At 35.0% G+C, this 17,229-nt stretch overlaps 1 protein-coding gene and 1 long non-coding RNA gene across 2 annotated transcripts; both read right to left on the bottom strand.

The window, feature by feature from the left end:
* Positions 1 to 1,230: 1,230 nt before the first annotated feature.
* Positions 1,231 to 2,575, bottom strand: LOC110917236. Its single transcript, XR_002580432.2, has 3 exons — positions 2,223 to 2,575; positions 1,612 to 1,673; positions 1,231 to 1,512 (listed from the first exon to the last, which is right to left on the bottom strand). It is a non-coding gene; the product is annotated as an uncharacterized LOC110917236 (long non-coding RNA).
* A 1,382-nt stretch (positions 2,576 to 3,957) lies between these two features.
* LOC110917104 lies at positions 3,958 to 5,984 on the bottom strand. The gene is made up of 2 exons (XM_022161723.2): positions 5,457 to 5,984; positions 3,958 to 4,876 (listed from the first exon to the last, which is right to left on the bottom strand). Exons 1-2 carry the CDS (start codon positions 5,950 to 5,952, stop codon positions 4,107 to 4,109), a joined length of 1,266 nt encoding a protein of 421 aa, XP_022017415.1. The 5' UTR covers positions 5,953 to 5,984; the 3' UTR covers positions 3,958 to 4,106.
* Positions 5,985 to 17,229: the final 11,245 nt, after the last annotated feature.

Below are 17,229 nucleotides of genomic sequence, written 5' to 3'. Positions count from 1 at the left end.
CAACAGGTACTTTGATAAACTTATTTTTATCGCCTAAGTAAATGATGTGTGCAAAATGCAACATATAAATTATATCAAATGTGGCATAAAACTAACCCTTTTATAGTACTAATTTTGGAAAAAGTGTGTTTTTGTCTTCCTTTTGTATTTTCAGGATTAAATGAGCTCAAATGAACAAAAGAAGCAAAAAAGGCAGCTAAATCTAACATGAAATACAAGAAAAGGAACAAACGTGGCATGCCCGACCCCCCGACAGCATCTTCCCAAGCAAAAACAAGAGAACAGAAGGCCACGTCCCGTGCTCAGTGAGCACGAGGGCGTGCCCACGTGTCTGCAGAAAAGACAAAGTTGTAGAAGCTTCTATCACCCACCACGGGGGCATGCCCAGCGGACACGGGGCCGTGGTCAACTCTAAGATTCGCAGAATCTGAGGAAATCTTGATAGTACAGATACGCTTCTGCACACGGGGTCGTGCCTAGCGAACATGGGTGCGTGGTCAACTAATCCAGACAACCTGCGATTTTTATAAAAAAATTGAAAAAAAAAATTGTGTTTTTTAGGCTTTTTTTAGTTAGTTTTCGAGTTTTCACAATAAAAATGTTTTTTATTTGAACATTCCCCTATATATGTACACCATGAATAGTTCTTGCCATTCATTGGGTAAGGTAGGCGGTGGTCCAATCTGTGGATGTCGCTTGGCATTCACTAACCTACATTTTTTTTTTGTTTTCACCATTAAGTTTAGTTTTATATAAATGAAACCTGAATATAACACAAAATGTGCTTGTGGTATGATACCTTCGTTGTCTCTATTCAAATTGAGTGATGCAGGTTCAAGTTCTTTTTCAAATTTTTTGTTTTCCCCTTCTATTCCTTTCTCTCATTTTCAATTTTCTTTTAGAGTAAACTGCAATTTGCGTCTTTAATGAAGCAGGCTGGTGTCATGTCGAGTCTTCATTTTCAAAATCTTGCTTCCTGCGTCCCTAATCATGGAATAACACGACATATTGAGTCCTCAACGCTAACCCGGTCAGGTTTTTTTTTGTAGTCCGTGATATATGTACACTGTGAATATTTGAGTCCCCCGACGATTCTAAGTTTTTTTTTCCCGACAAATTCAAATATAACGACCTCATTATGGGTCTGTAAGGTGTTCACTGAATAGTAAAACGTGTCCCTAATGTATGTAATTTGTATAAAGCATATTTACAAAAGGTATTAGACTAGTATAAACGAACCATTAAACATACCAAATATGTACTACCATAGCTAATGTCAAATAATTACGAGTTTAAAAGCACAAATATACATACCAAATTAAAATTACGTATCAAAGTCTATTAACTAATGAAAAATCGTAACACTCGCATCCGGTCAGGATGAAAAACTAGGAACCCTGAAGCGGCAAGATGCAAGCAACCAAAAGGCTAATCGTTAGTGTGACTCACCCCAAAACCCAAGTTTCACCTTTATCCCAGGTACAAGACCGGAATTATCAAGATTCATGCCCACTACAAGCAAAAAATCAAACGATTCAATGGTAAAAATAACAAAATATATGATATAAAATTAACGAAATACATAATATAACCGTATGAACCGTATATAACCTGTATAAAGGTAATGAATTCCTATTCATCCGTATATTACCGAAGATCGTAACCATATGAACCTGAAGCCGTATATATGGGTTATTTTACAATATTCATTCCGTATAAAGCAAAGTTAACCGTATTCAATACAAGTCACACCGTATATTTCCTGAATCGAACTGTATACTACCAAAATCAAACCTTCTTCAACCGCATACTACCAAATTCTAACCGCATTCAACAAAAATCAACCAAAGTCAACCCATAAAGTAAAATTCAACCAAAGTCAAATCGTATTATACCAAATTCTAACCGTATTCTACAAATTCTAACTGTATTCTACAAATTCAAACCGTATTCTACAATAATCTAAGTGTATTCAACCAAATCCACACCGTGTACTACCGAAATCAAACCTTATTCAACCGTATACTACCAAATTCTAACCGTATTCTACAAAAATCAACCAAAGTCAACCCATAAAGTAAAACAATCTAACCATATTCAACCGAAGTCACAATGTATACTACCAAAATCAAACCTTATTCAACCGTATAACATCAAATTTTAACCGTAATCTAAATAAATCAACCAAGGTTAACCCAATTTAAGAAACATATAAAAAATACCTCTGACGCCTCGGTGGTCATAGAAGAAACGGGAAACGACATTGGCATAGTCGCTGCTAGATGCTTTGGGTTTGCTTTGGGTTAGTGGTAGTTGGAAACAGGAGGATCGATAGGTATAGGATCGGATTTTTTGGGTTGGCTTTTGGGTGTGGTCGCCGGTCACCTCCGCAAAGTCTAGATGGAGCACAAATGAAGTATGGTTTAGTTGTGAGGAAACAACGAGGAAATAGGGTATATAAAAAGCATTTCAAAGCTTAATGAGGGAGAATATGGTGGGAATTGTAGGTGTATTTACGGGGACGCAAATGTGGAAGATGGTTACTTGTCAAAGGGTAAGTATGGAATTAAAGTTGTCCGTTTTTAGTGCTTCAATTATTGAAAGAGTGTTTTTACACCCCTACCAGTTTTATATCTATCTAGAAACCATAAGGGTATACGGTGTGGTCGGTAAAGGGGCGCGGCAAAGTCGGTTTGCCGAGCGGCAACACCGCCGCCAACCCCTTTACCGATCGGTGTGGTAAATGGAGCGGCAACCGCTTGCCGACGCGGGGAAGAAGAGAGAGAGTGAGGGAGCAGGAGAGAGAGAGGGAGTGTTGAGAGAGAGGGTGTTGTGGGGTGGGGTCCATGCCATCTCTCAACCAATCACACCTTTTTCCTTTTTTTTTAAAAAAAGTTTACCACTTCACCAAGTGTTTAAACCATTGCTAACACTTTTCACCAAAGTTTAAACACTTTTCACTGATTGACGTGGCACACTCTCATTGGTTGATTTTTTAGTTTGCCACTCCAAAGTGTTTAACCACTCCTTACACCCTAATTGGGTTGGCGTCGGATACTCAATATGTAGTGCTTTTTTCCATGACTAGGGACAGAGGAAGTAAAATTTTAAAAATTGGAACTCGACCTAACATTGACCTCCTTTATCAGTAATGCAAATTATAGTTTACTCTTTCCTGTTATGTTGTTTTTAGTTTCTTTTTTACCAACTAACTTTAACTAATTAAAAAAAATGACCCTTTATATTTTTTTTAATAATTGTTACTCCTTTTTCTTCTCCTATTCTTAATCATTCTTTCTATTTTTTTTTTTTGTTTTTTTAATAATTCCTTTCTAAATAATGTTTCCTTTATCATTTAATTTGATATTTCTTTAATAAATTATGTTTGTTAACTTTTTCTAAAAATCTAAGTACGTAGTTGTATTTAGTTTTTTTCCTTGACATTCCGGTATAAGTTTGTTTAAAAACGAAGTTGTATTCAAAATAAAGTATTTATTTGGTATCGATGAGTAATTGAATTTTTTGCTCGACATTCTGGTATAAATTTTGTAAAAAAACAAAGTTTCATTCAAAATAGAGTATTCATTTGGTATCGTAAAAACGGTACGATCATAAACTCAACCCACGCCGACGGTTTGTTTTTCTAAACAACAACCTTCATTTTCGAAATAACTTTTGTTTTACACTGTCGTTTATTATGTTTCATCACAACGCGTGACGTTAGGAAACCTAGTTTTTAATAATTTTCATAGTTTAGGGGAATATTTTGCAATTTAGCATAAAGTTAAAGTACGGAAACTACATAATCTACTCTAAATAAAAGAAACCCTCTTATTGTTTTCCATGAGGATTTTTGTTAGTTCTCCGCTAGTTTTTTTTTTTTTTTTTTTTTTGTATGATATTTTTTGTTGTTCTTAAAAAAAGTTTATTCTCCATGACAGTCAACAAAACCAAATAGCATTTAATAGTATCAAGAAATATATTATCATTGGAAGTCCTCATTTATTCATTAAGATCTTGGAAGCTAGCGATGTTCCTTATTCATTCTACGATACATATATAGTTAAAACTATATGATATTAGTAACATGCAAGAACATGAACAATCTATCTCTTGCATACAATGCCTCGACCATCCAATCCACTTTGGCACCTCACGCTGGGCAATTGCAAGTTCAACGAGGAGCCTTCGTCATTGCTGGCTCTACCCTTAAACTTAGCAACTAAACAATCCGTCGCAAACAATCCTGCACTCAAAAACTTGTCATCTCCACCCATAACAGGCATTAAGACTCCCATTTTCACCTTGCTCACATAGTCGCTCTTGTAAGTCTGTCCCAAAACTCCGTCAACTTCCTCACCTAACGAGAAGAACTTGAACTTGAGATCAAGATGAGCAAAGCAATCGTCATTGGTTATTTCATATTTGTGGATTCTTGAATCCTCTTTTGTAATCGGAATCACTTTGGCAGTGATCTTGAACATGTTTTCAACTTCAACAACGACATCGTTTGTGTCTTGAACCCGAGTGATAGTTGTTGAGGAAGACTGCCATTTGGAGCCTTCGGTTTTTGGTAGAAGGATGTCTTCCCCATCAAATGTGATGGAGATACGGTCGATAGAGTCATCCCAGGTGGAAGTCTTTTGAGCACTGATTTGTAGTTTGTGATTATCGAAGAGAACCCCAATGGATTGAATCCAGGTGAAGTCTCTACCCATGTTTTGGTTCCTCTTGCCGATGAAGTGGCCATTGATGTGGAGGTTGTTGTTGGTAACAAGGCAAAAATCTTTATCCTTCTTTCCATGGAAGTAGAAAGTGATGCCATCAGCACCAATGAAACGAGGATCTTGGCACACCGCTCCCGGCATATCGCAGCCTGCATATTACCAAAAATACAAGTGTTTATGGGATTCTTATGTTTTTAACTAAAACTGATTCTTAAATGTAGTTAATTTTAGTAATGCAAATGATGTGAATATATATTGATGCTTTCAACTCTTTTGCCTGTTGCGAACCATAATTGCTACAAGAAAAGTGCATTGATTAGTGACACATAGAAGTTACATTTTCTTGGTTTTTAGTGACAAATTATTAACTATCTACCGCTTTCAAGAATATAATTTCGGGTAAAATTAATAAATTTTGGCTTTTAAGGACATACTTTCAACAAAGTGGATCATTGTTTGACAACAACATCCAATAAAATCTCACCAATTGCAAAGCTATCGGAGGGTCTGGACACATTTATATCCAACGCTCTTTTTCTCTAGGTATAACTTTACAAAGAAAACAGATTTTACTACGTTTGTATGCTAAAACCGCTAAGCTACTGAACACCTTAATTAACTTCGTGGCTAATTTTTTACATTTACTAAACATCAAATTTGTTGTAGAACGAGTAAATTTGGGCGTTTAGACAAAAAAATAACAAGATAAATTAGTTTTGTAGCACTTACTACAAACTGGCTTGCAGGAGACACAATCGACCTCGCATTTTCCAGGACAAGATGGAGGACAGGCATGCTCGGTGGCATAACATTGTGGATAGTTTCGGTTTTTGCACCTGGCTTTCGCTCCTTGAGGGGCAGAAGGAGGGGTCCATGTAGGGGGCGAAGGGGAAGGTGGTGTAGGCGTAGGAGGCGAAGGAGAAGGCGGTGTAGGCGTAGGAGGCGTTTGAGGAGTTGGTGGTGTAACGTAGGGAGGTGGTGATTGCATGGTGGAGTTGTTACAAACAGGTTTGCAGGAGGGACAATGAACGTAGCAGCCATTATCACAAAACTTAGGACAAACATGGACCAAGTTGTGACATTGTCTGAAGTTGGGGTCCTCACATTTTGCTTCGGTAGGGTTTTTAGCGATCCCCGGTGGAGTAGCAGACTCAACGAAAGCTACCATTATCAACATGGCCACAAGTAATGTACCATGACCAGCCATAGAGATAGAGCAAGTCATTGTAGTTAGATTGCAAATGTATACTCGGTATTATTATTCCTGTGCATGTACTGAGTGTGTGTTTGTTAACGTTGTTTGCCTCCCTATTTATAGGATCCCAAGAGGCAAAATAAATGCATGAATCTACCGACTAAATCTTAAAGAAAGTATAGTACTACCTTAAGTTTAGGGTATCTGTAACTTGCTTTTAATGAAAGATGTCCATTACTTGATTTGAAGGGTATATACAACACTTTCTATGAATGGAATAAAGCTTGTGGGGTACTCAATGAAAGCTCCAATTAGGAGACACGAACATGATCATAAGAATTATATTAAACAAATAGGATAACACTAGTTCCAGCCTGCTTTGATCATTAAATATCATTTATTGAAGAACAAATGTGTCTCTCGCAAAATATCGTTCAAATTGATGCTTATGATATCTGAATTGTGTTATTTATAAATTATATTATAGCTTTAGTAAATAATAAAATTGTTTAAAAGTATTAGCATACAATTATGTGTATATAAATGACATATATACTTTTTGCCTGCTTATGAAAACCTACAAACAAATATATTTTCATGTATTCAATTCATAATACTAAAGTATAGTTTTCTCACTACTATACACCAAGTTGATGCTTCTTCCCAACCTCCAAAAACAAGTCACTGCATATTATATTTAGTTGAGCATGAAGTACGTAGATTAACCATTAGGCATCTTAATTTCACATGCTTATCAAAGTCAAAGTCTGAATTACTCGTTTCTTAATGCAATTCTGCAGGATTGGTGAGTCTGGTGACATCATAAAGTAGGAAGATGTATATAACACTTCTTATCTAATTTGTTTGTAGTGGCGGACCAATAATTTTTTATCGGGTCAACATAAATAGAGTTCCGTTTTACTTAAGTTATTGATCCATAGAGTTCCGTTTTACTTAAATTATTGATCCATCTCGCTTTCCCTCAATTTATAAAACGAAAAATATGCAATAATATTAAGGGAAAATCATTAAAATTAACAAAACTAAGTTTTACCACCCGCCGCGATGCGGCGGCGGCGGGAGCGTAACACCATGCCAAGTAGCACAAAGACCCCGAGCCTCGTGACGGTAAGATATGGCGACTCGCATTAAAAGGCACTTTAGGATCATCAGTGAAACCAATTACATTACGTTAGTTAATACTTTGGCATACATTGCAAAATTGTTGGTTGTTACAAACATAACATTTTATTTGCCATTTTCCTTTAATTTTGAAACCCCCTTTTGACATAATAATTGAAATTAAGAAAAGTAATGGTTTCAGTAAAAACTGTAAAGATTAACCATACAGTTACTTAGACTCTATGTTATTAGTTTATTTCATGTCAAGAATCTTGTTGGAGATGAAAGTTTGAAAAAAAGGTTAAAACTTAATGTTTATATGGTTTTGTGTTCCTAGAAACACTTGCATAATTAACCAATTTAATGTTATTAAAACACATTCAACCATCTCTGTGTACATATTTATGTTATGTTCTAACTTTATATAGATTCATCATAAATTCTAATTATCAACTACAAGTTTGATTCAGTAGATTTTAAACTTCAATAATCCTCCTTTATATATATACACTTATGGAGGCAGGTAGATAGGGCCGTAAGGGTCAGAAATATTGTGAGTCGAAGTTCAAATGTTACATGCATGTATGTTGATGTTCACATGCTACCAATATGAGACCATGCTTTCACTTTTATTTCTGACTGGAAAGTTACCAATTTACCATTTTAAACTAAGATATTATGACATATGGAACTCTTTTATGTAGTACTGGACACCATGAACACTTAAAACAATCTTCATAGTATATATCGTGTTTTTCATTTCCAAAAGTAAGTTTTCGTAAAAATATCAATGTATAGAGGAACTCAGCTCTCTACTCACTTTCAAATAAAAACCAAGCCCATGCCCACATGCTCAAAGACCCCAATTCATACGTAATCGCCATTTTCAGGCCTGCTAGTGAGCAAAAAAGCTTGCAACCCTTAATTCTTTGTTACCCACAACACCATATGAATCAAATCAATACGCAGTTCTATATTCATACTTCCCCTTTCAAGATTTGCATATCCAAAACACAATTCTCAACAAATTTCTTCACAATCCAGACAAACCCATGTGAAAAATCAAAAAATAAACAAAATCCCAGCATACCACAACACCACTGCCACCGCCTACACACCACCACCACCACACAACCATTGTCGTCGCTGTTGAGGTGATTTTGCCTTATTCAGAACTTATAGAAGGCGTTCAAGCCTGTCACCGGACAGGTCCGGCCGCCGTAACAGTGATCGCCCGCCACCGCGAAGGGTTGTATTCAGAACCCACACCACCATTGCCACCGCCCACATACCACCACCACCACACAACCATTGTCGATGCCATATCGGTGGTTTTGCCATATTCAGAACCTACAGACATTCAAGCCTGTAGTTGGACCATCAGGTCTAGGTCTGGCCGCTGTAGCGGTGATCAGCTAGCCATCGTGGATGGTTGTATTCAGAATCCATTTCTCTCTAATGGTTGTGTATACAAAACAAAAGAATAGAGGTCCTTTTATTACAAAAGTTGGTTGGAAAAGTTGATTTGAAATGGGTGGAGTGATGGCCTTAATAAAGATGGAAGGGGTGACTGGTGAATGCATGTCAATGACACATGTGAGAAAGTTGAAGGAAAGTATAATAGCTGGCAAACACACATGTCCTAACTAAAAGCAAAAAAATTAAAAAGTCCACTCACCACAAGCCACAAAGAACCTATCAAATGAATAAATGCCACCACTTGTGTGGCACTATTCATTTCCATTGGTTCTTTAATAGATATAAATAGCCATTGGTTTACAGGTATCACTTATGGAATGTGCATAATTGAGTTTTAATAAGAACAAAAAGTTACACATTACACGATATAAAGAATAGCACAAAACTACAAGAATTTTGAAAACAAACAAAGTTTGTCGAATATCCCCTCAAGCGGAATGGAGGAAAACCGAGTCCAAGGCAATCACGAAAAAAATCAAACTGAGAATGAGACAGTCTACTGGTGAATTTGTCAGCAACATGAAGCTTGGTAGGAACGAACTGTGAAGTCTCTCAAATAGGACCAACTCGTGAATGAGTTGATAATCGAAGTCCAAGTGGTTGGCCTCCTTAGGAGCAACTAGATTATGTGTGAGAAATAAAACACTCTTGTTAATACAAAGAAGGGTTGGTTGATCAGGAGGGCAGGGCATGGAGCTCTCGAAGTAAATGGGTGATCCACACAATTTCAGTAGTACTATTAGCCATAGCCCGATACTCGGATTTACAACTGGAACGAGAGACTGTGGGTCATTTCTTAGTACTCTAGGAGATAAGATTACCTCCCAAGAATATCGAATAATAATAATAATATTCGAGTTTCAATATAGCGTGCCCGATCAACATAGAGTGCCCAAGGATAGAGGTACAACTGGATCTCAGACCAAAGGTAAGGGATGCAAAAATACTTGAGCGAGACATGTATACCCAAAACTCAAAACATTTGAATGGGTATACCTGATACCCATCGGGTATGGGATTGGAAAAACAAAAAACATATTTCATGGATATGGGACGGATATGGAATTAGGTAATACACGGCCTAATTACCCGAAACTATATACATGTTTACCCAAACCTTATACCCGAAACATATGTCCAAAAAGAATTCATTTTTTTTTTTTACGATAATCCTTGTTTAGGAATGCTTCATTACATGGAAAATAAACTTTTCTTGTGAGATATATATATATATATATATATATATATATATATATATATATATATATATATATATATATGTAGGGGTAGGTTCATTTGAGAAGAAATTTAATGTGAGAAGAAAAAGAAGAAAGGGCATATTAGTAAAATACTATTTCATTTATAACTCATATCAATAATTTTTCTCTCTTTAATTAATTAGTCAACTAATTATTAATTATCCTCCATATAATCTACAAAACCTACAAATATCAAAATTTTCCTACATATACCCTACACATTATAGAATTTTATCCTACACAGTCGAAATTTATCCTACACACCTCGAAATATATCCTACACAACTCGTAATTTATCCTACGCACCTTGTAATTTATTCTACACTTTAAATTAAGTTGTTTTTTAATTTGAAAAAAGTATATATTTTGAAAAGGAGTTACAAATTCAATTTACTTAGTTGTTAAAGGGTAAGAATACAAATTAATGATTTATGTTAGTTTACCAATATACCCTTATATTAAAATTAAATGCAAATATTAAATGAAGTAAAATGAAACATTCTTATTGGTTGAAACTTTTTCTTTTTTCTTCTTACAAAAAAATTCTTCTCATTTGAAACCTCCACTATATATGTATGTATCTATGTATAGGGAGGCGTTAAAATGAAAACCACCTCCAGTTATAAGAACCGTGAGAACCACTCTCCACCAATCAGAATTTGCTACATATGCACTATTACTTTAAAACAAAAAGGGTAATATGGTAACTTACTCCATATGTCAAATCTCATGTATTTTCTTTAAAAGTCTTCCCTCTCTCTTTATCACACATTTCAACAATAGAAATCTGGTTTTGTTTTTGTCTCTCTCATCACTTTGAAAAACCAAATCATCCCTTATCTTCAACCCAAACCACAGTTAAAAACCACCAGACATCATCGCCTTCTTCAAACCCACCACCATCTTCATCACCATTTTGGCTTCAATCCATTCTTTCTTCCACCACCACTCCGGCACCGCATCGACCCGACAACCACCCCCTATCGGCACCGCCCCGTCATCCTCATCGGCCTCCTTCTTGCTTCCCAGACCACAACAACACCCCTTACATATGGTAAACCACCTCACCGGCCTCCTTCTTGCTTCCTAGACGACAACAACACCCCTGAAACCCTTGATTTTTCCGGCAATGGTGGCGGCTGAGGCTCGACGATGACAGACAAAGAGATAGAGAGAGACTGAGAACAGAGAGAGACGACAGAGGTAGGTGGACGACGGCGATTGAGGGGGTTTTCCGGCGACCCGCCGGAGAAGATGAAGATGATGAGCGACGGTAATGGTCATCTGGGCTCAGTTATGGGTCACACGGTTCACACTTTGTTTCGGGTTCACATTCGGCTCAGCTTTGGGTTTGGTTTGGTTCGATCCAGTCTCGGCTTCGGGTCAACGCTAGTCAATGGAAGACTCGGCTTGGGTTCGGGTCAATGTTAGTCAACAGGAGGCTCGACTCGGTTCGATGTTCGGGTCAGCTATTGTCAATACAGTAAACGATAGTCAACTAGAATGATTTGTGCTTTTGATGATAAGTTCAGCATGGTCAATACAGTCAATACAGTCAACGTGTTGACTCGGTGATTGATTTGTGTTTTTGATGATAAGTTCAAATCTATCTGAGACGTAAAACGTAAACTTTCGTAAAAAGTTTTTGTAAAAAAAAGTTAAAACCGTAAACTTATTAACGTAAAACGTAAACTTTTTAACGTAAAACACGTAAACTTTTTAACGTAAAACACGTAAACTTTTTAACGTAAAACGTAAACTTTTTAACGTAAAACGTAAACTTTTTAACGTAAAACGTAAAAGGTAAAACGTAATACGTAAAACGTAAAAACGTAGAACGTAAAACGTAAAACTTAAAAACGTAAAACGTAAAACGTAAAATGTAAAACGTAAAAACGTAAAAACGTAAAAGATAAAACGCAAAAACGTAAAACTTAAAACGTAAAACGTAAAACGTAAAAATTTGAGGTAAAAAATTTTATCCCGTAAACCGTAAATTTTTTTTTTTTGAAAAAAAAACGGGTCGTAAAATACGGAACGTAAAAAACGGCGCGTAAAAAACGGGGTTAAACGGGGCGTAAAAAAAATTAGGCGTAGACGGGGCGCAAAAACGGCGTGCAAAAACGGTGCGCAAAAAACCGGCGCGTAAAACATAAAACCTTTTCTACGTAAATTGTAAAACGTAATAAACCGTGTGATAAAACGGCGCCTAAACAAGGAGAGTAAATACGGGGCATAAAAGGCCGCGGAAAAAACGGGACGTAAAAAACGCTGTGTTATAATGGGACGTAAAAAACGGCGCGTTAAAAAAACAACGCCTGAAAAAGTCGAGCGTAAAAAACGGCGTGCAAAAACAACGCGTTGAAAAACGATGCGTGAAAAAGTCGGGCGTAAAAACGGCGTGCAAAAACCGGCGCGGAAAAAAAGTTGTTATAAAAATTTGAATTTAAAAATACTTTTAATAAAAAAGGTTAAAAAAATAAAAAGTAATATAATAAAACAAAAAAGTAATAAAATAATAATAAAGACAAAAAGACAAAAAAGTGTAATTTTATTAAACTACCCTTTTGGATTAAAATATTAAAGACATAATAAGACAAAATGTATTTGATATTAATTTTAGTTACTTTTAATCTCATCCATCTTGTTGATCTAGTGGGTAGAAAGTGGTTCTCTCAATTCTTACAACTGGAGGTGGTTTTCATTTTAGCGCTCTCCTGTATGTATATATATATATATATATATATATATATATATATATATATATATATATATATATATATATATATATATATATATATATACACTTAAATTTTTGTTTACACACATCAAAATTTATCCTACACGTTTTATAATTTATCCTACACAGCTCGTAATTCATGTTACACACCTCGTAATTTATGCTACACTTTAAATTGTATAATTATTTCTTTTTTTTTTTGAAAAATATGTTTTTTTGAAAATAAATTTCAAATTTAATGTAGTTAGCTATTAAAAAGGAAGACTACCAATTAATGATCCATCTAAGTTTATCAATATACCCTTACACTAATATTAAATACAAAAATTAAAAATTAAATGAAGTAAAATGAAGCATTCTTATTGGTTGAAATTTCTTCTTTTTTATTCTTACAAAAAATTTCTTCTTATTATTTAAACTCTCTTATATATATATATATATATATATATATATATATATATATATATATATATATATATATATATATATATATAGAGGGAGATTCATTTGAGAAGAAAATTTAATTGAGAACAAAAGGAACAAAGGGTACAATTGTAAAATGTTAAGTAGTATTTTTTCATCTCATTTATTACTATCTTTAAGTAATTAATTACTCCTAAAGACTAGGAAAATTGGTTTTTAATAAACCAATCTTTGTCCCGTTGGTAAAAAATAATCTTACCTACGTAATTGGTATACAATAATCCTACCTATCAACATGTTGGTACTCAATGAAGTTCCGTTAATTTTTTTTAACTGAAGTTGATTTTTAAGTTTTATTTATTAGACAAAAAGTCCCTGTAGTTGTAATTTACTAGTTTTAACTATTTTATAAAACAAAAAAGCCTCAAGGGAGTTAAAACTAGTAAATTACAACTACAGGGACTGTTTGTGTAATAAATAAAACTTAAAAACTAACTTCAGTTAAAAAAATTAACGGAAGTTCATTGAGTACCAACATGTTGATAGGTAGGATTATTATATACCAATTACGTAGGTAAGATTATTATTTACCAACGGGACAAAGGTTGGTTTATTAAAAACCAATTTTCTTAAAGACTATTATTCTTTACACTAATTTTTTTTACTACACACATAAAAAATTATCCTATACATTTCAAAAATTATCCTACAAATATTTAAATTTATCCTACAAAACTCGCAATTTATTCTACGCACCTAGTAATTTGTCCGAAATTCTAAATTAATTATTTTTATTTTTTTTGAAAAAATATATATCTTGAAAATAAGTTACAAATTTAATGTAATTAGCTATTAAATAGGAAAACTAGAAATTAATGATCTATGTAAGTTTACAAATATACCCTTACATTAAAATTAAATGCAAATATTAAATAAGTAAAATGAAGCATTCTTATTAGTTTAAACTTCTTTTTTTTTCTTCTTAAAAAAATTTTTTTCTCATTTGAACCCTCCACTATAGCGATAAGTATCTAAAAAAATTCGTCCTATATATATACGGGATAAAAACAAATAACATGAAATATATAAAAAGTTATACATAAACGGATTACTACATATCACTTAATTTAGATTAGTATTTACAGTATTTAAGATTATCTGTATTGTATAGCAACGGAGATTTGAAATAGTGGCATAATAATTTCTAATGAGCTTACACATTTTATAGGAACATATAAAACTTTTAATCAAACAAAATCCAGTAGAAACAATACAAATAAGAACACATGAATACTTCAATAGTTAAATAATAAAAAAATATTGTTTAATACACGATTATGTTAAGAAATATGAAAGGTAACTACATTGAGGATAATCGAACATATATGTAAGAATTATAAAAAAAAAAAAAAAACAACAGTTTAATTATATATGGGTCGCGAGCAAACAGATCAAATCGGATTCATTTTTCAATAATAATACATTACCATATTAGTATAATTTTATGTATAACTACCTTATATGGATAAATAATATGAAAGACACAACTCACTAATTCTCTTTAGTGTACCTCTTTTAGTCTCCACAACAATATCTCTATTGTCAATTACGTTTTCAATATCCCCAACAATAAGAGCGCCAATCTAACCAGTTGTTGGTAAGTTATACGTCCGACCATCTTTTTCTCTTGTTCCGATTAGGCGAAGCTTCAAATTAACATTAGGGCTGTCGTGAAGAGAATTAAAACATCTTTATATGTTCTATTAATTTACGATCAAGAGTAGCGGAATAAGAAGACGATGCATCCTCTGAACGACTGTTAGGAAAATATTATCAAATATTATTAAAATGTCGTAAATTATAAATGAATAAAATAAATAAATAGATGTATGATAATAATATGCAATGTAAGTTACCAAAATATCGATTGCCTGTTTGAAAGTTCGTTCTCAGTATCGTATATATATAGTTGGCAAAATTTTGGTTGCGCACATTGTTTGGAATAAGAGTTCCAATGTATGATAATTTCCACCGCTAATTCTAGAGCAGAAAGGAGTGTTGCCTCTATTAACTATCAAATCAACCTTACCACCCATCGAAGTAAATGCGAACATGGAATTGTAATGTCGAATATTTTTCAAAAAGTGCTTGCTCACCTTATTTTTGTTACTAAACATGATTCGATAACTTCCTCTGGCATCTTTCTAATATGGAAGCTCTAATATGCCGTAGGAACAACATAAGAAATAACAAATTTTTTCATCCTTTCTTCTTCCTCTTCCTTTTTCTGCATCCCATACACGTTTTATATAAATATTTCCAACAGTTTTGAGTAGCTTTTGGATTAATTTTAGTTAAATCTACTCATTATTGGTTTATATTTAATTTTTATAGGTTAAAGAGATATCTAGCCAAAAATGATTTGAAAGTGTTACAAAAATAAAGACTTTAAAGTAAAGAGTAGAGCTTACAAAGTGATTTACAAGAACGTGAATTAAGTGAATTGAATGTTGCTTTGAATTATCAAAATTGTTAGACCTTTTATTAATTGAAACTAATTCTAAAAATAATGGTGAATTAATATTTATGGGGATGGAATGTCATTCACATGAGATGTAAGAAATTGGACATCAAATTAATAAATAAGCATCAAATTCACTACTAATGAGCTTTTAAGTTAATTGTGAATTTGTCATTTTATGGTGCAAGAATACTAGAAGCTTTGTAAAAAGAAAGAGTTAGGAAAGAATAAGATAGCACGTGCATATAAGCTGAATAAGATTGCACGATAGACAATCGACCTTCAAAAATTTCAACCCCACGAAAAAAAAAATTAAAAATTATGGTAATGGTGATGATGAAGTTTGTGGTGAAGGGGTGGAATGAGGTGGTGAGGATGGAGTTGGTGGTGTCGAATCTATTGGTACAGGGCCGGCTTAACCATTTTGGTGGTCTAAGGTGAAGTAAAATCTTGTGGCCTTTTTCCCAAAAAAATGTATATAATTGAAATTTAAACTTGAAGGGCCCAAGTGTAATTATTTGAAAGATTGTGTTAAAAATTAAAAACAAGAAAAAAAAATGGTGAACCAAGGATTCGAACTCAGGTCTCACCAACATCCATACATACACAAAACCACTTGACTACCAACCATCAATTTGTTGATAACCCACACCCTAAATCTTTTATAAATGGATTGTGGTTTCATTAAATTGTGGAGGCCCTATAGTTTTGGTGGCCCAATATTGGTAGTGAAGGGGTGTCGGGAGGTGATGATGATGGAGTTGGTGGTGAAGGGGTGGTAGGAGGCGATGAGGATGGAGTTGGTGGTGTAGAATATGTAGGTGGTAAATGGGTGGTAGGAGGTGGTGATGATGGAGTTGGTAGTGATGGGGTGGTAGGAGGTGGTGAGGATGGAGTTGGTGGTGTTGAATATGTTTGTGGTAAGGGGTGGCAGGAGGTGGTGGTGATGGAATGGTAGGAGGTGGTGAGGATGGAGTTAGTTGTAAAGGGGTCATGGGAGGTGGTGATGATGAGGAGTTGGTTGTGAAGGGGTGGTAGGAGACGGTGAGGATGTAGTTGGTGGTGTAGGATCTGTTGTAGGTGAAGAGGTGGGGGGAGAAGGTGATGATGGAGTTTGGTGGTGAAGGTGTGGTAGGAGGTGGTGAGGATGGAATCGGTAGTGTGGAATCTGTTGGTGGTGAACGATTGGTGGGAGGAGGTGATGATGGAGTTGGTGGTAAAGGGGTGGAGGGAGGTCCTGAGGATGGAGTCAGTGGATTGGAATCTGCTGGAGGTAAAGGGGTGGTAGGAGGTGGTGAGGATGGTGTTGGTGGAGAAGGGGTGGTAGGAGGTGGTGAGACGGTGTTTGAGGTGAAGGGACGGTGGGAAGGGTGATGACTGAGTTGGTGGTGAAGGAGTGGTGCGAGGCGGCGAGTAAGCATGTGGTGAAGGTGTTTGGGGTATGGGAGTGGGAATGGTTGGAGATGGCGGATTTATGGTGGAAGGTGAAGATGGTGGAGGTTCTATCTTTGGCGGTGATGGTGTAGTGGAGCCTATACAAATAGGTTTGCACTACTAACGGTGGGGAAGGTTACATCCATTATCACCAAACTTAGGACACACATGCACCAAGTTGTAACATTCTTTGTACGTCGGGTCTTTACAAGTTGCACGACTCGGGTTGTTAGCAATTCCCGATGGGGTTGCAGCCTCACCAACCACCACCGAAAGCAAAAAAAAAAAATCAAATGATCGACCGAGCCATTATATGCCGGACTTGAAAA

Source organism: Helianthus annuus, chromosome 16, assembly GCF_002127325.2.
Source record: "Helianthus annuus cultivar XRQ/B chromosome 16, HanXRQr2.0-SUNRISE, whole genome shotgun sequence".
NCBI classification, from domain to species: Eukaryota; Viridiplantae; Streptophyta; class Magnoliopsida; order Asterales; family Asteraceae; genus Helianthus; species Helianthus annuus.
This window is presented reverse-complemented; position numbering and strand designations above follow the sequence as displayed.